General features: G+C 34.5%; 1 protein-coding gene across 5 annotated transcripts in view; it reads right to left on the bottom strand.

The window, feature by feature from the left end:
- Window positions 1-23,005, bottom strand: part of ZNF148 (zinc finger protein 148) — a 127,208-nt gene that overhangs the window by 35,031 nt on the left and 69,172 nt on the right. For all 5 annotated transcript variants that reach the window (XR_006732685.1, XM_045540100.1, XM_045540099.1 and 2 more), the window contains exons 5-7: window positions 16,241-16,366; window positions 7,076-7,199; window positions 5,677-5,760 (exon numbers count right to left, since the gene is read on the bottom strand). Coding sequence is in view for 4 of the 5 variants with exons in the window: in XM_045540100.1 (XP_045396056.1) it covers window positions 5,677-5,760; window positions 7,076-7,199; window positions 16,241-16,366 (334 nt within the window). In the remaining variant the exon portion in view is untranslated. The remainder of the gene's footprint in view (window positions 1-5,676; window positions 5,761-7,075; window positions 7,200-16,240; window positions 16,367-23,005) is intronic.

Raw genomic sequence — 23,005 nt, 5'->3', positions numbered from 1 at the left:
ACTCCCATGCAACACATGGACTGCAAAGTCCAAATCTAACTCACTCTTAGGGACACTAATGTTCTACCTCTTCCAGGAGGCCACCAATCTGAATTCTCTCTGGTCTATTTCAAATGAACTCTGAAAGCACAGCCTGCCTGTACCACTTATATTGGAAATTTGATATACTCTTTGTCAAGTTTTGAGTCACATGATTTATGTGTTCATTCATTCAATGATTATATGTAAGAATAAGATCACTTCAACAGAGTCCCAATTTGTTAAACTAGAGATTTGTCAAAACAAATGGCAAGCAAATGTTTTTGTATAGCCACTAAGAACTAATAAAAAACATTTTATATAGATTTGAAAGTGAAGGATACACACACAAAATATATACATTTAATTGAAAACTAGTCAACTTTCATTATAAAGCCTCTGATTTGCCATATTTCAGTTCTAAGACAAAAAATTAAAATGGAATTAACCTTCTGGATGACTTTCCCTATCCCCCCTAAAAATTTTCTTTGAAGTATGATATAATTATATATATATATATATATATATATGATTTTGTCTTTACTGAGATGTTTGTTATATAGTATTAAGCTTGTTTATATTTTATGTGTAACCAAATCTTTTAGCATGAATTATTAATAGTTTTGCAGATGAAAAAAATTCTGGTTTCTGAAAGCTTTGTTAAACCAGAGAATGTGAGTCTCAGCAATCTATACTTCCTTGCTAAGTCTTCCTTGGCAAGTTCTGTCCATGCCAGCGCTATCTGGCTTCAGCAATCACAAAGCCAAGAGCTCACAGTACACGTAACATTCTCAGTAGCACAAATAGGATTCAGTTCCTTCATCCTCACAACTAAGAGTTAAACTCTGTAACACCTTTCAGTAGCATTCTCTATTATAGCTCATAAACTATAAATTAGGACTTTGAAAAACATGAGGAAAACTAATTTTTATCAATAATTGAATCGTACTGAAGGAAATATAAAGTGTTCAGCTGAGTTAGTAAAGGGTGAATCAATTCTCTCTAACCTTACCCCACTAGCCCAGCCCAACTGGTCTAAAAAAAAAAAACTAATAATGCTATTATTATTCAGCTACTTAACATGGTTGTGAATAAAAGTCATAGTCAAGAGGAAAAGAGGATTGACATGTTTTTAGACATAAAGAATACTAACTTAGAAGACAGGTTTTCCAGACTTTTTACTATGTTTATATAGAGAGAATGGAATATATCTAAGAACTAAAGCCTAGACAAACTTTATGGGAAAAGAAACCTAGTGAACATGTATAATTCTGGGTGATTTGGTTTATTTTTAAAATTTCCTTTATTTGTGGGAAGAAAATCATTTATAAAAGCTCCCCCGTATGTAAAAATGGTTTCATAACATTTTTACTAATTGAAATAAAAAATTATGAGGCTGCACATGGTGGCTCAAGCCTGTAATTCTGGTGCTTTGGGAGGCTGAGGTGAGAGGATCACTTGTGGCTAGGGGTTTGATATCAGCCTGAGCAACACGGTGAGACTCCACCTCTACAAAAATTGTAAATAAACAAACAAACTTAGCCAGGTGTGGGGCACACATCTGTAGTCTCAGCTACTTGGGAGGCCGAGGAAGGAGGATTGCTAGAGACCAGGAGTTTGAGGCTGCGGTGAGCTATGATTATGTCACCACACACCAGCCTGGGTGACAGAGCAAGACTCTGTCTCAAAAAAAAAAACAAAAACAAAAACCCAAAACCAAATTATGAAAACTGCCACAACTATAAAAAGCAATCATAATTTGTTATAACAGAATATTAGGACAGGTATTCTGTGCTTTACTATTTATAGGAATTTAGAAAAATAAAATTAAAAATAGTACCTAAGCTTTTTATTCTTCAATCCCCTTTCCACCCCCATGGCAATAAGACTGGCAATTTCTTAAGAGTAAAATGATTACAAGGTGAGGAGAAAAGAACATAACTGAATGTATGTCATTCTAACATTTATTTTATATATGCATTTTGAAAATGCAAAGGAAAGGTACCTTAGACAAAAGTACCTGATCACAAAGAAAATCCGCCCGTGACAATGAATGTTTAACCTTGTTATGTACCTGAGCAGTAATTCTGGCCCTAAACAAAATTATCAATTAGAATTATTATCTCCAACCCTAGCCTCAAGTCCCCACCTCATCTCCCATATCCCAAAACATCACCTAAGGATCTGTAATTTTCACAAGAAGATATAAAGCTCCCATAATTGCCCAAAATAGTGGTCCTGAGGATGTTTACATTTTGCCAGGTTTCGGTGCTTTAGTCCAAAAGCACAAAGCTTTCAACAGAATTTCAGAGATCAGCCTCTAAATGAAAAAATACTCTCCCCTAAAATGGTATTTCATATGCAAGCCCACATTTAAGAAATGGACCTAATTAATAATAGCTTGTCTAAGGCAAGTTAAAAATTTTTCCATTTGAAAACCAAATCAACTATGTCCTTGGTTTATAAAAGCCACAGAAGATTTCTTTATCATTGATCAGAGCTGCCAAGCAGGTAATGATTTTTAACCATGTTGCAAATGGAGCAGAGAATGGGCTTGGGTAATAAGGGACTAGAACAAGACAGTATAATGACCTAAAAGGATAAGGCAGGCTGTTAGGAAAACAGAGACTTTAAGAGCTGACAACCTAACTGATCCTCACCACACAACCTTCAAGGGTCAGTTAGGTGACTCATTATCTGCTTGACAATTTAAAAACAGATAGACTCACGAAAAGTCTCTCTTATTGCCATAACTATTTAAAGGTATTCTAAACTAAGAGCCTACAAAGAGAGAAAGCGTTGACATAAGCAAACTTTAGGGCACTAACTTTCTCCAAAAAGAAAAGCCATTGAGACTATGAAAGAAAGAACAGCAAAGAGAGAACAATAAATGATGGAAAAACTACTTGTGATTCTACATATATTTTCCCAAATAGATATAACTTATAGGTAACTTGATTACAAGACAAAAAATACTATCTAAATTTTACTATCTTTAGAAAGAGTCTATAAAAAGAATGAAGAATATGAAGTAAAGAAAGAAAACTATCCCCTTATATCAGTTCCACCTAGGCAGTGAACAACGGGGCAGAATTGAATCTCTCTTCAAAAGAAAAATTTTCTTTGTTAAGAAAACATAGTTACTGCTTTGCCCTGGCTCCTCTCAACTCCTCATCTTCTTCTAAACTATTCTCTATATGAGAAGCCCAGCCTTTGCTTCCACTCCCAACACACAGGACAGCTAAGCCATAACTGACTTAGTGGCAGAGCAAAACTCAAAAAGGCCAAAAAGATATTTTTCTGCTTCTAGTCCCATTCTGCACAGTCAGTGATCTCACGTGTGTACTCTGGAGTCACAGAGACTTTAGCTAGAATCTTGCCTCCATCACTGACTAGATTATGTAAATTCAGAAAAGTTTCTTAACTTCGGTGTGCTTCCTACTACATCCTTATCTATAAAATGGGGATAATAATAGCTACTGTAATTCAAAATTAATGTGAGGACTAAATGAAATATTCAACAAGATATTTAGCACAGTTATGCAGTACATAGTAAATCTTCAATAAACATTAACTACTCATTATATATACCCTCCCTAAATCCAAGATTTCCCCATGGTCTAAAGCAGTTGTTTTCCAGTCTGCGGGATTACAGCATTGTGACCAGCACTTAAAAAAAAAATCACGAGAATAAAAGTATCAGAGTGCAATAAGCGTAAGTATTGCTTTGCAAATCTTTTTCTCAGATACACACCTACCCCCCCCATATATATATTCTTAATTTAGCCTTATGTGGTTTTCCCATGATACCATCCTTAAGTAACTTTTAATGGACAGCACAGGTTTCTCTTCCTCAGGGCACAACAGTATTTTGAGCATTTTGTATAAAACTCTACAACACTTAATTACACTGTGCTTGTTTATATGTCTGTCTTTCCCATAAGAATGTAAACTCCAAAGAAACTGCCTTATGTTATCTCCATTTCTGGTGCCTGAAAAATACTAGAGGCTCGGCAAATTTTTGTTCAATGAATAAGTAAAACATCAAAATCTAATAGGCATTAAAAGAATACAAAAATATTTAACCACTATCATTATTATCTGATCAGGTTTTATTATTTCACTTATTAGCTGAATTTAAATTTGTGTTTAAATTTGAACACAAAATCCATAAAATTGTTCTTTTTCCAACAGTGCCTAGTATTTCTCTTCTGAAAGAGATGAATAAATGCTTACTTAAGAAACTGAAATGAATGATGTGCAAAATGATCTTTAAAAAGTAGAACATCAGGCCGGGCACGGTGGCTCCCGCCTCTAATCCTAGCACTCTGGGAAGCCGAGGCAGGAGGATCGCTTGAGGTCAGGAGTTTAAGACCTACCTCAGCAAGAGCTAGACCCTGTCTCTTCTAAAAAGAGAAAAACTTAGCTGAGCAACTAAAAATAGAAAAAATTAGCCAGGCGTGGTATGTGCCTGTAGTCCCAGCTATACGGGAGGCTGAGGCAGGGGGATCGCTTGAGCCCAGGAGTTTGAGGTTGCTGTGAGCTAGGCCGATGCCATGGCACTCTAGTCCAAGCAACAGAGCAAGACTCTGTCCCCACCTGCCCCCCCTAAAAAGTAGAACATCAAAGCATGCAGCTGTGCTGCACAGTTGAAGGTTTATTTAAGCAGACCAGCCACATTCATGCTTATTTTCAGGGGCAAAGAAAGTTGAAGGAAAGTTGTAGGCAGAAAAGCTTGCCTCTATATAACAAACTGTCCAGTAACACCTTATACAGATACTGCAGGTACCATGAAAACACATCTAAATGAAAACACTTGCTTGAGTATTTAAAACAAAGAAATATGATGAACTTTAATAATTTCAATATTCTTATATCATCACCACAATTCTCAGTTCCATTTAAATATAAAAATCAAGTTCTACAAATTCACCAAATCTGATTTTATTCCATCACAAAAAGCAAAACACTGGAAATCAATTCTAAAGAAACACTTCACCATGCTTAGTTAGAAGCAACAAACGTCAAAAGTTAACTATCTACTAAATCAAGTTGTTTATAAAACTTGGTTTTACATTTGTCAAAAAATAAATATAAATAAATATTTGCTCTAAAATGAGACTTAGATTTTTAAGGCGTGGGTTCCTTTATACTGATCTTCTGGAATATTTATTTCTAAATCATTAACAACTTGACTGAGAAATTTTTCCCAACTTTTTAAGATTACATGACTATTGGTATGTTAGGCTATATATGTCAGAGAGAGAGAGAGAGAGTTGTACCGCTAACTCTCTCTTATAGCTCAGGCATTTTGCTTTCTTTCCCAGACTAATTAATGTAAATAACTTTACCTACTCTAAACTTGTTAAACACCTAAAGAAATAGCTATTTCAGAAAAGCTTTCTTCCTTTTGTCACTTTAAACATATACTTTAAGTTATTACAAGACTCTATTTCAAAATAATTAATTGGGCTTGGACATTAATGCCAAGTCTTAACAATCAACATTGATTTACTAAAGGAAGAAAAAAGATAAACTGTGATTTACAGTCTAAATCAATGAAAGTGGCAACAAGTCGTTGCTACTTATTTTCGAAAATTCTTCCCTACATCTGAAAATAGTCATTTTAATGATCCTAGTAAGGGTGGTAACACTCACCAGTATGAATCTTCTCATGTCTCTGTAGCAGGTACTTCTGTATGAAACGCATGTCACATTGACTACATTGAAATGGTTTTTCGCCTTAAAATAATTTCACATCCATAAATTAGTTACTGGATAAAACAATAGTTTTTAGTTACTGTTTCTGAGGAAAGATAAATCTTAAAAGTCCAAATTTTGGAAAATTCAAAATATCCACAAATCTTTTACATTGTTCATTAACTTAACATAATTTTATTTCCTCTCAAATTTTTCCCCCAAATTTAAAAATGCATATTCTCACAAGCACATAAAAATGAGATTAAATTTGACCTATATCCCTCATGGAAATAAAAAAAGGAAATAAGTAAAACAATTTAAAATAGCATTTAAAAATTATGGGATGAGAAAGGACTCTAAAGGTTACCTATGTGTCTTAAATATCTGTCCTTCCTTTTTATCTGGGGGAAGAAGCACCCATCCTCTTCTCCAGGGCTAACCATCCCTTCCCTTTATTCTCTTTCACCAATTTCCTTCAGAACCTTCTGAACTTTCTAAACATCCCTGACTCTTCAAACTTCCCCCCTCTGCAGGATCCTTTCCTTTTAAGGAAAGTATTCTTTGTTCTGTTCTATGCTGAGAAACCTTGTTTCAATCCTAAACTCTCCTACCTTAGTATTGTCACTCCTTCTCTTTCACCACACCTTCTTAAAGAGTAGTCTGCCCTAAGTCTCAAACTCTGCACCACTCACTTGTGGCTTAACCCTTATACTCTGCTTTCTGAAAAGCTACTTGTGATCTCCTTGCTATCGATTCCAGAGATTTTTTTCTCAGTTTTCTAACTCTCTCTATCCTGAGGGTTGTGACATCGTTGATCATCCCCTGCTTGGAATTCTTTCTTCTTTTGGGCTCTGGGACACTATGTTTTCCTAGTTTGTCAAATCTCCATTATTGCTCTTTTGCTCCCACAATTTATCTTAGATGTCTAATTTGTGTACCCAAAGGTCTGCAATCAGTCTTTAGTTCTGTTCTCCAAAACTTCATGATCTTTGCTATCATTTTTTGTATTTGATTTCCAAATCCATATTTCAAACTCTGTCCAGACATCTAGTACAAAAAAATTAATGTTGATAGGCTTTTAATAATACATTCTTCAATCATTTCTCTAACTAAAAGGAGCACATTAACCCAAATAAGCATCCAATTAGGACTATTTAGTTAATTTTATACATTCATGCTAATTGTTTTCTCACTTAAGAGTTTTCTTGGTTTCCTTCTGACATTCTGGCCTATGAAATCTCTGGTTTGGAATGCCAGGTTAGCTACATTCTTAGGAATGAATGACATTTACAAGAAGATGAAAATAACAAAGATAATAATTTTAATGGCCATAAGCCCATTTTAATTCAAGAAATACCTGTATGAATGAAGACATGTCTCTGTAAGTGATAGTTCGTTCTAAAGGCAGCATTGCAGTGCTCACAAACGTGAGATTTAGGGGTTTTCAAACCAAGTGATCCATCCTCATTTATTGTAAGGATCTAGTTTTAAAAAAAGGCAAAAACAAAAGAAATAAGTTTTTAAAACATAATTAAATACTAGTTTTTAAAAAAGATAATGCAAACAATGGTCACCAGATATGATGAAATATTTTTTTCTTAAATAATCTTGAAAAGACTACTAGAATAATGTTATTATTAATTGTAGAAAAATACAGTGTAACTCAGAATGGGAAAAATCACTAATAAAACCTTGGAAGCTGGTTAAGATCTTACCACTCTGCCTCCTCCCCTGTAATACCAATACCTAATGGAGTCTGTTCTCTGCTAGGGTGTGCACAGGTCTATTTTCAATTTAAAATTCTCATATATACAGGAAAAAAGTCTTATGCTTTACACATGACCTAAATATCAATAAATATGGGACAGGTTAAATAAATCACGGAAAATTAATACAATTTAATATTATCTGGTTATAAAATGAGAAAGCACTTTATATACTATATAAAAAGAGCACCGGGATTTGTTAAACAAAAAAAAAGCGAAGTTTAGAACTCAATGTATAATTTTGCTAATTTTTGTATATAAAAGAATATGTATGGAAATATATTTGCTTATATATATTAAAAACTACTTGAGAAGCATATACAGAAAATGTATATAAATCGTGATTGTGATGGCTGGGGACCTGGGCAGATAACAGATAAAGTGGGAAGGAGACTTGACACTGATTATATGCTTAAAACATTTTTGGGGGCTGGGTTCAGTGGCTCACACCTGTAATCCTAGCACTTTGGGAAGCCAAGGTGGGAGGATCACTGAAGGTTAGGAGTTCGAGAACAGCCTGCAAGAGCAAGACCCCGTCTCTACAAAAAATAGAAAAATTGGCCTGCATGGTGAAGCAGAAGGATCACTTGAGCTCAGGAGTTTTGAAGTTGCAGTGAGCTATGATGATACCACTGCACTCTAGCCAGGATGACAGAGCAAGACTCTGTTTAAAAAAAAAAAAACTGAACCAAGTGCTTACCTATTACAAGAAGGAGAGAGAAGGGAGAAGGGAGGGGAAGCAAGAAGGGAGAAGAAAGGAGAAGGAAGAAGGGAAAAGGAAGAAGGAAGAAGAATAAGAGAAAAAGAGAAAACTAAGTTTTCAATAATAAAGTAGAATTTGAAGTCTGTTTCAGTCCAGGATCTCTAAGGTTATCCTAGAGCAACTGAACCATTAAACATATTCCTAAAAATAATTGTCAAATAAATAAATTAGAGGTGGGTATGGGGAAGGAAGATAGGAGACAAAGAAATCAACCTTATCTTCCTGGGCTTCTTGAGATTGAGAACATTGTGTACCTGGTCTGGATCATACCAGAGAGAAACTCACCTTGGGCCTCATGTATTCTAATTTATCTATAACATGTTCAACATGAAACATTAAGCTGCCTCTCATCAGACATGTGGCAGAGTGAAAAAATATTGATTTATTTTTCATTATTGAGGAGAACAAAAAGATAGCAGAATATGACATGAAGAAGCAAAGAAAACTAGGAAATAAAATCAGAAGGGGCATGGCCAGTGAGAGGGAAACAATGCTGGGGGGTGGGGTATACAGAAGGGGAGCTAAGAAACTGTGTCCAACATAGGGTAGAGAAATCCGGAAGCATCTTGATAAATACAAAGGACTGCGGAAACACACAGCTATGACCCCTTCTCAAACCTAGAAAAGGAGAGTAAGTAAGGGGAAAGGCTTTAATCATTAAAAATATTTTTAACTTTAAATTCAGGAAGACAGTTCAGCCTATACTATATGCAAATCAATGGTAATTATTATGCAAATTATGCAGGGCATTTGGGTTCTGGGCAAACTGCCATGTGGTCAACAATGCTTCAAAGCCTATGCACCAAAGTCATAGAAGGGAAACATTTGGCAGGAGCATGGAAGTGGGTGTCATAGCTTCCTGAAGAGAGTCAGTGAGAATGGAAAGTTTCATCTCTGGCCAGTTTAAATTTTTTTCAACTCCTCCAAGTCACATAATAATATGCACATTAACACTGTGCAAAAAGAAAGAAACACAAAATCTTTTAAAATACAATTCAATATATGTCTAACATAAAACAAAAAACAAAAAGGTATTAAATATTTTGTATAAAATGGAACTAAAACCAAGACAGCACCAGGTATTTTTTTTTTCACATACATTGATAACAAGTAAGAAAATGCAAGTGCCAAAAAACATAGCAGTTTAATAGCTTTCTGTGGCATAGCAACTGCAAGGAAAGACTTTGTAAGGAACAAATCTGGCCCAAGTTGCTTAATGTGAAACGGATGTAATCCTTGACTGTACAAAGCCCTTTCATGAAGAGTTAAGGAGTTCTAGGTCATTGTTTTCTGGCACTGGAGGTAATGCTGCATTTGATTATGGAATCAAGCCTTAATTCAAGGTGAATTTTACAGATGAAACAGCTACCACTGCCTTGTGGATAAATACACAGAAAGATCTAGCATATTTATAAGTTCAAACAAAAAAAATACCAAATTCTTGGACATTTTATATTTTCTTTTCTTAGGCCATGGCAACAAACATCTTTGTTTAAAGGACACAGAGTAAAATTCACCTTGACTCAGATGAACACTAATGGCCCTTGCGATCTGAAACCTGTTTTAAATATATCCACCTGATTTTGTCTGTTTTATTCACCATTATAGTCCCAGTGTTCAAAATGGTGTCTGGAGCACAGTGGAGACTCTATACCTGTCTGACGTGGCTGCCTATCCACACCAAACTTCCCTCACAGCTTATCACTTTTATTCTTTTAAAAGTTTGATAAAAGCAATACTTTTCAATCTTTCAGTCTTCCAAACACTGAGTAGTGCTATAGAGAGGTGGGTACGCAAAGAACAAAGTCCCTTGGCAGAACAGAAAAAGTGCATTAATGCAGGCAAAATTTTCTTCTTGGTATAGACTTGGATTCTTTTCTTGTTCACATCCTTTCAAGATCTTTTAGTAATACGTGATCTACCAGGTAAGTGTGTTTGCCTTAGAGATCGGCAGTCTCACCTGCTACTGGTACCATAAAATATTTTTGCTTTTCTTTTTTCCTCTCAACATATAAACACCAATACAAATGAAGAATTTAACATTACAAATTTCAAATTCTAAGATGTCTGCTATAGGATCTCCATATGCTTTATCTTAACTCCTGTCACTGCTACTTAAGGAGAAATATGGTATATTATAAAGATCAAGCAATCAGGCTTTACGGAATAGAGAAAGTAGTAATTGCCGGCTGGTCCAAAGGTGGTGAGTTACCTCACTTGATTGTTCACAGTCAGTTATACAGATTGAACTCTTTGTTCTACTACTTTCCCCCCTCCTCACTACTGCACTTGACTAGTCTTAAAAAAAAAAAAAAAAAAGAAAGAAATTAGTAATTGCCTAAACAATATCCAACACATTTGATTTTTTTTATCTGTTCAACAAATTTAAAACATTTTACAGAAAAAAAATTCAGTATCTATTGGAACTCCTCAGTTAATCTGCTTTCTCAGTGTCACAGTCCACTGGAGACATATTTGAGAAAAATCTGTTTCCAGCTAGCTACACATACACAGACAGACAGACAGACACACACACACACAAACACATAGACAAACACACACACACACAGTGAAAGTTATCTTAAATAAAATACCCATTTTCATCAGGGAAAGCCCTAAGCTCTGCCTATTCAATTCAGAGATTTTTCACTCCTTAAGGATAAGTGCCACCTAATAACTAAAACCTGACGCCTCTCAATAGAAAGGGTTCTGCTCTCTTAAAAAGGCAGACATGATTTTCCACATTCTATGTATGTACTACTAAAATTACTAAGGCATATTTTAAATTAATGACTACAGGTTTTATCACACATTCCTATTATAAATCAATCGAAATCGACTTCTAAGCCACCAAACCCAAAAGACAACATAGTTTAAACTTCTCACCTATTATGAGATGTTTTGCTGCAACTGAGGGTGAGAAGTGAGAGTTTTTATAATTCTCTTTGCTCTCCAAATCAAATTAAAAATGGAAGAACAGTGAAACTCCAAAGACATACAACAAAATAACAAAGTCGTCCAGAGGAATAAGCATCATGTCATCTTGACCATCCTAGTTACTGCTAATATCCTATCCTCACGTTGTCACTTTCTTTCTTTCTTCAGAATTTTTTATTGTCCCTCAACACTAGATTTTACTCATTAACAAATTTCATTTTTAAATAAAGCTTTTAACAGCACCAGAACATGAAATTTACCGTGTCATAAGCATGGTACAACATAATGATCTTGAGTTTTAGAAAAGGTTATTCCTTTCCTGTTTCCTGAATATTAGGCAAAGAAGTATGTGATACTTTAAAAAAAAAAAAAATTGCATCAGGATTTTTTTTTAAAGTTATAGTTCAGTTTTGTGAAAAAACAATTTACCTAGAACACATAACTCCCTGGGAAAATCAGATAAATAGAATACTAATATATTATTTTGCTAATTTTCTTCCTTCATTTTCTCATAAGTATTATTCCATATTTCCTGTTTTCATCCCTGGTCTTATAATCAGTTCATCCTCAAAGCTACTTCTTCCTAAATCAAGGTAACACATAGAAGAAAGCATGACAAATGTCTGGTACATTTATTGCTCTGTACCATTTAATCAAATTTTCCTCATTTTATATCTTCCAATTTTAAATCTTTTTGATACCAAAATCTCAACAATTTTCTGGGAGCCAACGGTATATAATAAATTGCTAGGAGGAAATTCTCTATGTAATTTATCATCTATTTGTTGTGTGGAATATGTTCTTCCTTCCTGAGTTCAGCATAACTTTGAATAATCAATTTTCATTCAGACCACCTAAAATGTTATAATAAGCCCAGTTCTTTTCTTCAGCACCTGATAAGCGATCCTGGCATATAAAAGGCATTCAAATTATTTGCTGAATCAATGAAAAAGCAGATACTTTCAGAATACAGAGACATAATTAAAAGTACCCTGCTCTCTCTTAATTGATACTATGGAGTTTGAAGAAACCTACAAAATATATACAGCACGGGATTAAGATAATATTGTTATATTTTACTAAATAGAATTCTCAGAATTCATTAATGTTAGCCCAACAATCCTCATAAAACTCTTCTGAGGTGAAAAATATTACTCCTAATTCATATAACAAGCCAATATCAAAGTCAGGTAGTAATAACTCATTTATCCAGAAACTTCTAGTATCAAGACTTAAATGTACATCATAATCACCTTTGCTCTTTTAAAGTATAAATGGAAACCCCCTGAATATGGACCTCCAGGGACAGAGCACGGGCATCTATGGAAAAAGCCCTATGGGTGATTAATGCAGAGCCAGGAGGTAGAACCACAGACATGAATGCTCTGAGATTGAATCAAATCTACCTACACTTTTCTCACACTTCTAATAGCATATCTGTGGTCCTAATCCACAACAAAACAAAAACAATCAAATGGGCACAGGAAAGTAATGTTAAATGGCCACACAGATATAGCAATGTATGAATAGCGTGTCATTAAGGAATGAGAGAGTAAAGCAATTATAATCAGTAAAACACTTAAAGTAAAAAACAAACAAAAGACTTAAAGTCTAGCAGTCAGGAGTTTTCAGGGTAATGGGGAAAAGAGCCCTAAAACCTCAGTCCTCCCAAAGGGACTCACTGTAACACCTGATTAATTTTAATGTTTATGTCAGCCCCAAGACATTAAAAGCTGAATTATGTTCAACTGCATTATATTTAAAATCAAAATATGATTTCCAAAAGACTGGTTAAAATAAAATGAAATCTGACATTTAAAAGGGCAAGCTTCTATTATGTAGAAATTTTACTTTCATAAAAAAGCTTATTCCATGATAGCAGCAAATAATTGGACCTAGATAGTATCTCCTAGCTCAATTACCCTCTTCTTGATCAGACATGTTGCCAAGTTTATTTTGGCAATTTTCAAATAGCAAAACCTACCTTAAAATGACTAAGCTTTTCCATTGTGCCTAAGTCCCCCTGCCACCCCGCTCTGTCCCCCAAATAAAGATGACTAGGCTTTGCCATATGACAACTGTTCAGAAAGCAAGTATTGCTTACAATCCATGGCACCTAGAAATGGCATAACAATACTACTTCTCACCATAAAGCTTATCTTGAAGAGAGCCACATTTATACGGATATACATAAGATCTGATATTTTTACTAAAAATCCATCATATTATTTCAATTATATTTCCTGTGCAGATCCCTAATCTGACACAATGGTGACACATAATCAAAATATTCATAATGGCAAAATTTAAGATTTGGAAAAGGTACTGGAGGAAAGTGAAGTCCTCTAAACATAATAAATTGTAATTCTTTAAGAAACTTATAATTGTTAAGGCATTTAAAAGAAGCAACACTATACTGTATTACAAACATGAAATAACCTTTTCTTTCTCTTCATATAAAAGGGCAGATCAAGATACTTTAAGAAAAGATCTAAGTGTAAATTTTTAAACACACACCTGAGAAAACATAAAATAACTCACTGGTTACATCTCAAAGTTTTAAGACTAAAACACAAAAAACCATTCACCTGGAGATCATAGACCAGCATAAAACACAGTCCACCACTCTCTATCCCATTAAATTTAACATGCCAGGACAATTTTAAAATAATTGCTTTGTTATTCTTACACCCCTATCTGCTGCGTATTATTTCTAGTCGCTTCATCTTCCTAAGAATTTCCTAAAAAGACTACCCTAAAACATTTTCTCATTATACTCAGAATACGCCAAATCTTTCATTTGGCCACTACATAGGTATATAAATATTTAAATAATACCTTTAGAAATATTATAAAATAATACATTATAAATGAGTTCATCTCAAATTAGACAACTAAAATAGCTTAAGCTCTCTAAAAATTTGATCTATATTTAGAAACACCTAAAACATAACATCAAATAAAGATTCTAACATCCTACTAAAAGATAATAATCTAGGTTTTAGTCAGAATTTCAGAAAGATATTACACTAAAGAACAGCACCAGAAAAAACATGGTAATAAAATATCCAGGAAAATGTAGAACAACATATATATTATGTTGTTTTTAATGACTTGAAATAAATGAACCAGATTCCTCACAGATTAGCAGTGAACCCAAAGTAACATAACCACTATCACAAATGATTTTAGAAATTTTTTTTTCCCTTAAATTCTGGTATTATTCTATATATGAGGAACTTGACTTATTCATTAATGTAAAGAACAAAAAATATATATTATATAAGTTACTGAGAAAAACATTAAGACTGGCAAGAAAAGAAAAAGAGGGCAGGAAGAAAGAAAGGAGGGAGGGAGGGAAGGAGATTTCACAAATATAAAATGCCAATGAAAATGAAAAAAGGAAGTTTAGTGTGACCAGAAACTAAAGAAATTCAAAATTATACTATAATCTTAACTCATCTTAAGCTATAAAAAAGCAAAGTCTGATATTCAAGGCCAGTGAGATACAGACAGATACATCTCAGGTCTACTGAACTCACCAGTGAGGAATGTAATTGGTACAATGTTTCTAGAAGGAGTAATATTATGAAGAAACCTTTTTAAAAGTTCACACCCTTTGATTCAACAGTGCACGAAGACAAATTCATAAATATTTTAAGTGCATTATGATTTAAAATGGAAACAAAAATACAACTTTCCAACAAAATAATAATGCCAATACAGCAATCATTAAATATAATCTGATCTATTAAAAAATATATTATGTAGCTAATAAAATGTTTATAAAAACAATTAATAACTTTAAGTATAAAAATAGCTTATATACATTTTAAGTGCTAAAAATCAGGAAATTAAATCTATATTCATATCTATATATCTATCCACACAAATTTGAAAAAAGATAGAAAGGGAAAACGGCAGAAAATCAAAGTAGTAATGTAACCATGGTTTTAATCTCTGTATTTTTCAAAATTTGCTATGTAGGCACACTTATGTAACCTGAAAGTAGTGGTATGCTAGCAAATATTTAACAACCAGTTAAGGGAATCAGGCGGTAGGGAAGTGTTTGCTGATTTCCGTGGTGTAAATATTCCTACCATGGCTAATTATAAGCTACCAATCGTTTTAGCAAATGGCTTGCAAAATTTCTGAATATTTAGCAATCAGCTCTTACAAGCCAGTACAAGCTGACTCCAGCACACCAATGAGTCCAAAAGTATACAAAATATATAATGAGTAATGATTATGATTTCAAATCACAAATACAAAAAAAGCAGCCAACAAAAAAAAAATCATGCCATAAGCTTTTTAAAAAAGCCTTCTTTACTACATGAGAAGAAAAAAGATAAAAAATAACTATAAAGATGCAAATTCATTGCAGAGAAGTTCAGAGAATTCCTAGGAATACAAAAATGCTATATAAGTCAATTATTACTGTACTTAAAAATAAATAAATAAATAAATAAATAAATTTTTTAAAAAAATCAAAAATAGCAAGTAACTCCTAGCAGTATTTACTGGGTCATTTGTTTATTTACTAATCCATTCATTCACCCATAAAATATTTATTGAGTATATATTATGCCTCCTATGCCAGGCTCTTGGTACACAGCTGAGAATAAAATAAAGTCTCTGCCCTCATGGAGCTTACATTCTATTATAGGTATCTCATACTTTTTCCTGATGAATAACTATTATTAAATTTTCCTGAAGCCTTAATATTAAGATGAGTAAAACTAATATGAATGAGAAGCAAGGGAACTACATACCACGTTAGTTTTTAGAGAAAAGAGAGACATAAGAAAAGCTCATTTTTAGAAAAAAGAAAGACATAGTGAAAGAGAAGTGAAAAAATTGAAAGCAATGGCCCACCACCTTCGTGCAGGCATGCATCCCTTCCCTCCCTCTTGGTGAAGGGGTGCAGCATGCCAACTTTACTAAACCACGTGCAACTTTTACACCTGCCTTAAGGTCTAACCAGGCTCCTGCCTATGAGTGACAATATTTTAAGATTAAGAGGTTAGCAACCACCACCTTAATTACATTTTCTTACTTTTGCAGGAGAACGTTGTTTCCGTTTCTTCTTTTTCTGTAAGTCTACTGGCTCTCTGATCTGCTTTTTGTCTCTCATCAGTTGCTCAGATACATCAGTAAAAGTAATTTCCTGCTTTACACTTATCTGTTTAAAAAAAAAAGCCAATTTTAGAAATGAATAAAAAGTCCATTGTGACAAAAAAGCCATTGTTGACTCCTTTGCTAAATCTACATATAGGTGCTAACAGAATGACTATGTGTGTGCCAACTAAAAAGACTGCTACAGAATTCATTAACAGGCAATTGAGAAATACGAATCAAGAGTACATTTAAACTAAGGAAGGAATAAACTAAGATTTAAAAAAAAAAATCTACCTGGGAAAAAGATTAAAAATGTCCTGGGGAAAGATGATCATAGAACCTAGCAGAATACAGAAGTCAGGATACTGCAATATTAATTTCATTCCCACATTTAAGGAAACTGATGAAGTTAAAAGCCCCCCCCCCCAAAAAAAGTCAAGTTCCAAACATCAATAACATATTAGGAGATAAAAGGTATTTAAAGATATCTCTATGGGCTTTCTTTTTATTTGTAAAATATCCAGAAAACAACACAAAATTCTAAAAGATGATCACATCAAAAGAAAGGCGAAGTCAAACTAACAATGAAAATTTAATTATCTTTATGCTCAACATTTTTGACAAGATCTTAGCCAGTATTTTCCTGGGTTCTACAACAAACCGTCACCAAACATGTGTTTATAGAATTGCATATGATTTTAGGCCACTACTCTGTACAAAACATGATGTTAACTACATAAGAAATATTACAAGAAATATTAAGATTTCAACAATGTTATCACATCTTTAGATCTCAGTTCTGAGTTGCGTGTCCTAAAACAAAAACAAAAACCAAGGTTTTAAGATCACTAAAGGTACCCTCAATTCTCATCAGATTTGTTGGTGTTCAGTCATCCCCCTCCTCACTGCTATATTTTCAATCTATCCTTGAAAAAACAAACCATAAGAATCTTAAAACTAAGAAACTTTCAATAGGCTATATAAAGTACAGCAAAACTCCTTGAGAATAATCCAAGAAGTACAATGTGCTAATAATGGCTACATTTTTAAAAAACACTACAGATTCATAATATACAATTAGAAGACAGTTGTATAGAAGGGGTTCATGAGGAAAACAACATAAGCCAGGGACTTCACAATGACAAAATGAGGAGTGGAAGCTTTCATGAATTCCCGAAATGCAGGCAGTACGAGAATCACAAATCAAGAACCTTGGCACAAAAACATGATATAAATGATTATTTAGCTAATAATTCTATCAGATTATAGAACAGTAGAGTGACCACTCTTATGGCTTCTTTTGCTATCAATTATTTAGAACACAAAATTGAATGGTAAAATCACCACCAACAAGGCTTTGAAATACAGACATCTTATTGCCTCTGAAGTGGTATCTACTGAAAAGCAAGTACATGAGCTGGGTATGAGACAAGGAGAGATAACAGACCATCTAAGCAGCTGTGGAATTGCTCTGTCCTATTTTGAAAAAGCACCAAAAAGTAGTTTAAACATTTCTGTCATCTTATAAATTGCGAAGAAACCACGGAAATGTGGTATGCAGCAATAAGAAACAAAGGAACTCTTTTTTAGCAAAAGTATCAAGTATAGACAGATTCATAAATAAGCGTTGCAGTTAACAGCTATTCATAAACCAAAGAAGAGTTTTATGTGCAAACAGTAAAAAGAATGATTAATATATATATATCTGGGCCCGGTGCAGTGGCTCATGCCTGTAATCCTAGCACTCTGGGCGGACAAAGCGGGAGGATCGCTCAAGGTCAGGAGTTCGAGACCAACCTGAGCAAGAGCAAGACCCCCATCTCTACTAAAAAATAGAAAGACATTATCTGCACAACTAAAAACGTATCAAAAAAATTAGCTGGGCATGGTGGTACATGCCTGTAGTCCCAGCTACTCGGGAGGCTGAGGCAGAGGTATTGCTTAAGCCCAGGAGTTTCGGGTTGCTGTGAGCAAGGCTAACGCCACGGCACTCTACCCAGGGCAAAAGAGTGAGACTTTGTCTCCAAAAAAAAAAAAAAAAAAAGTATATATCTGAACCTTTTAGTTATTCCACATATATGGAAAGTAATCATATTAATACTATCATTTTCAATTATAAGGTATACTTTTAACATTACGAAAGCACAAATTCAAACCTAGAAGTATCTGTGGATCAAAGAATAGTGAATGTCAATAGACACACAGCAAGTTACATTTTCAGAATGCTCAAATAGGCTTCTTATTCATAATGGAATAAAGTAATCTCCTTTCTATATAACTTACAACTTTACAGAAAGTATATGGTCCATCCTCAAGTGCTGAGAAAAGATGTTGGTAAATCCAAAAACACAAAGAGATGGCATGATGATGATAAAGACAGAAAGAAAGAATGAACTGCAAAAAAGGCTAGAAAAACTTAACCCTTCTTTGGCCCAAGCAAGACTACAATAACCTATAAAAATAAGAAAACTTCTTTTGCATCGCAAAAGAAATAATTCATCCATAAACTGTCTACCCTTTCCTTGAGAACTCTCTTTAAAAGAAAAATATGTTCTCAGTGTTGCTTCACACATAAAAATAAACCAAAATATAATTAATCAAAAGCAGGCATCAGCAGATGGGTAATGTTTGAAAAGACAGGTTTGCTGGATTTTTGAAATACATTCATTAGAGTATCAAGAAAAGCCTAGGAAAGTATCAAGAATAGTCTAGGAAATATGTTAGATTTTTAAAAAACGAAAACAAATTCTCTGCTTTCTTCCCCATCATTCGAGCTATACCATTTCACCCAGTCCCATTAACACCCTCATGCCTATGTGAGGACCTGAATTTCAAAATGCTGCTCTCACTACCAGTCCAGAAATACCATCACCACCACCAACCACCACCCTACCCATCCTGCTTTAATCAGATTTGACTAAACCCAGACATTTCTCCTCCTAAAACTCTAAGGTCCCTGCTCATCCATTGACCCAAGATCCCTTTGGGCATCCCACTTTGAAACTATAGAAGCCACCAGACATGACGCCCTTTTCTTATCTACCTTCTATACTGATCTAACTTCCTCCCCAACATACTCAGAAATAGAGTCCTATAGTGTCATGTTTCCTTATCCCTTGCCACTGCCTTTGCTGGTCTTTCTTGCAAGTTCCAAAACAGGTCTCTTAATCATCCTGACATTTTTCTCATTTTCAATCCCTTCCTCTTTATCCTCCTGACTGTATTGAAAAAAATCCTTCTAATTAATTCTAATCACTAACTCAAGCCCAGAATCCAGAATGACTTTCTTTCCCAAGACTTATTTAATTTCTGGTCTTAAGATAAAGAAATAGTCTTACTTTTCTATTTAACTACTTCATGTATGTAAATATTGTCTAGATAGGTTAAAGTAAGATATTCTTTGTTGATAATTTCCCATAATAGCTTTCACTCATTTATTCATTCAACAGCTATTAAGTGCCTGCTCTGTGCTAAATTCAGTCAGGCTAAAATGTTATAACAAAAACATGTACTGAGATTCTAATATGTACAAAGCATCATTCTAGATACTCAGAACACATTCTAAATATGAGCTCTCCTTTTCAAAGGTCTTAAAATGCAGATGCAGAGTTTTGAAGCATTACAAAAAAACCCAAACTACTAATTAAAGACGGCACATGTGATGCTCTAAGTAAATGAATGGTACATAGAATAAGGGTAGGAATTCAAAGGGAGAAATGAAGAAGGTTTGAAACACAGGCTTTCTGGATGAAAGGAGAGACTGAATCAGAGCTACAAGTGTATCATATATATCCTCCCTTTTTATTTTTTCTTCCAAATCTACTACTCTTTCCAACTTCTTTCTTCCAGACTCAATAATGTCAATAAGTGATATAACAAATATAAATGTACCTAAAATGTTACCATAGTATGTGATGAATAAATATTTCCTCTGGTTTGCAAATTTTGTGCTATTCCCTATCCCCACCTCCCAAACAAGAAGGTAACTGACTTCTTGGAATCATTTTGGACTCTTCCTTCTCTTCATGCTCAATATCCTCTACCTATATCCAGTGACATCCATTTCACTTCAATTAATCTTACCAACATCACTGACTTAGGGTATTATCATCTCCCAATGTACTCTTCCACAAATAAATTAATATAAAACGTTTTTTTGTCATTTCCCCAGTGAGGAATCTGCAATTCCATGTTGTTGCCAATACTATCAATTATAAGCTCCCCAGCTAAGCTTTCATGATTTTATATGATCTACTTTACAGAAAAGACCTTGTTCGCTTGGAAGAAGGGTATGTCCTTATCATCTGTCCTCTCCACTTCTGGAGCCACATTTTCTTATCAATTTTCAATTTCAATTTTTAGTATTTTCACTCATTCTCCCACCCGATGGAGTAAAAGAAAAGTGTCATTCTGCCTTCCTCTATACTCTGCTACTAATTCCATTCCCACCCATCTTCAAGGCTCTGCTCCTTCACTGCCTCTCTTAAACAGTCTCCCTGACTCCATCGGCTATGTCTTCTCTTAAAAGCAGACTCAAATTTCCTCTATAAAATAAATTCTTGTGGACCAAAATTTTTCCAACTGCTATCCTTCTTCTTTTGGACAAACATTTTGAAAGAATAATCTGTAGTCAGCAGATAGAGATAAAATAGCTATCCCCAAATTTAGAGAAATGGTTATTCTAAGAGTAAAAATAGTACAGAACCGTATTTTAAAAAAGATGTATTTAACTATCACTAGAAAGAACCTGTTTCAAAACATTGCCTAGGAAACATCCAAGTTGAATCAAGGTGACCAAAAGTATAACAAGTATTTAAATGTAAAAAGAAGGATGTAACACAATTAACTGTACTACAAACATACTGTCTAAAGAAAGAATGTTAGCAATATTTGAGGGTATTCATGGAGTCTAGAAAAGGAGAAATGTAAGAACAAGAGTATAACTCTGTGTGTGTGTGCATATATATCTGTGTATTTCCTGTATGTGAGTGTGCATCCATCTTCCCAGGATGGATTTGGCAAGAGCAGTTAGATGTAACTAGCCAAAACGAAGACTTCAAATTCCAAGCTGACAAAGCCACAGCACAGCGCAGGGAGGTGAAGCAGTACACTGATGCATAGAACTTTGTGAACCATATCCCTTCCCCTCTGCCTGACCCATGATTGTATGCTAGACTTTGAAAGCAGCTACATTTGTCAGGAGAGAAAGTCCATAGCTGTCCTTTGATTTTGAAAAGTTTCAGGGATCCACAACTGGAAAAAAAAACATTCTGAACTACTTCTCAATTATATTATATTTCTCTACTATAAATTTACACTTTGGTTGCTATATCAGCATCTTATGATTTAGATGAAGTGATCTAATAAACTAGCCTTCCCTTAAACAGTGCTACCCATCTCTATCCTACTTAGACATCCTATTCTCCAACTTACATAAAAACAAAATTTAAGTTCTCTCTTTTTCCTCATGGCAGTTCTGGATCCATCCTTCCAGTAATATATGCCTTCATTTTAGGACAATTTCAGTAAATCTACATCAGTGGTTCTCAAAGTGTGAGGACTCCTGAAAGTCCCTGATAGTAGTCCATGAGATCAAAACTACTTTCATAATAATGCCTACCTTTTTTTACTCCCCTTCTCTCACAAGTATACAGTGGCATTTTACAAAGGCTACATGACATGTCCCCACAGACAGAATATATCACTACAGATATGAGAATCCAGTTAAATTAAGCCAAACAATAAAGAGATTTGCAAAAATGTAAAGAATTCCCCTCTTCTCACTAAATTTTTTGTTTTAGAATACAGGGTTACTTTTTCATTAAAAAAGTTATATGCTAGGGGAATCCCAGCACTTTGGGAGGCTAAGGCAGGAGGATAGCTTGAGCCCAGGAGTTTAAAGTTGTTGTGAGCTAGGCTGATTGATGCCATGGCACTCTAGCCCCCGCGACAGAGCAAGACTCTGCCTCAAAAAAAGGGGGGGGGGGCGCAAAAATTTCAGAAACAGGATATTTAAACAGTCACAAAATATCTCCTCCAAGATATTTGTCAATTATAAAGGAAAAAACTATAACTTTACAGTGGGGAAATCTGGCAGTAAGGAAGGATCAAGGTTAGTATCACCAGTTACAAGACACATTCACATTATGTCCCCCTGATATGATGCATTGAGAGGGACACAACATCACTTCTGTGAGGCTGTCAAAAATGCAGAGCTTCAATCTAACCATAAGAAAACAAACTCAAATTGAGTGACAATCCACAAAATAACTGACCAGCACTCATCAAAGTATCACGGTCATAAAAGAAAAGGAAAAGTCTGAGCAATTGCCACAGGTTAGAGGAGACTAAGAAGATACAATAACTAACTGAAATGTGGATCCTGAATTGAATTCTCGGACAGAAAAAAGACAATAGTGGGGAAAACAGATGAAATTCAAAATAAGGTCTGTAGTTTAATAGTATTTTACCAATGTTAAATTCCTGGTTTTGACAACTATACTATATGGTTGTATTAGCTTTAACATTAGGAATGGCTGGGCATGGTGGCTCACGCCTTATAATCCTAGCACTCTGGGAGGCCGGGGCAGGAGGATGGCTTGAGCTCAGGCTTGAGCTCAGGAGTTTGAGAACATTACGGGAAGCTGGGTTAAGAGTTTATATGGACGCTACTACTTCTGCAACTTTAAGTCTAAAATTATTT

The sequence above is a fragment of the Lemur catta genome, chromosome 1 (assembly GCF_020740605.2).
Source record: "Lemur catta isolate mLemCat1 chromosome 1, mLemCat1.pri, whole genome shotgun sequence".
Taxonomy (NCBI): domain Eukaryota; kingdom Metazoa; phylum Chordata; class Mammalia; order Primates; family Lemuridae; genus Lemur; species Lemur catta.
Note: the sequence above shows the minus strand (reverse complement) of the source record. Positions and strands in the feature narration are given on the sequence as shown.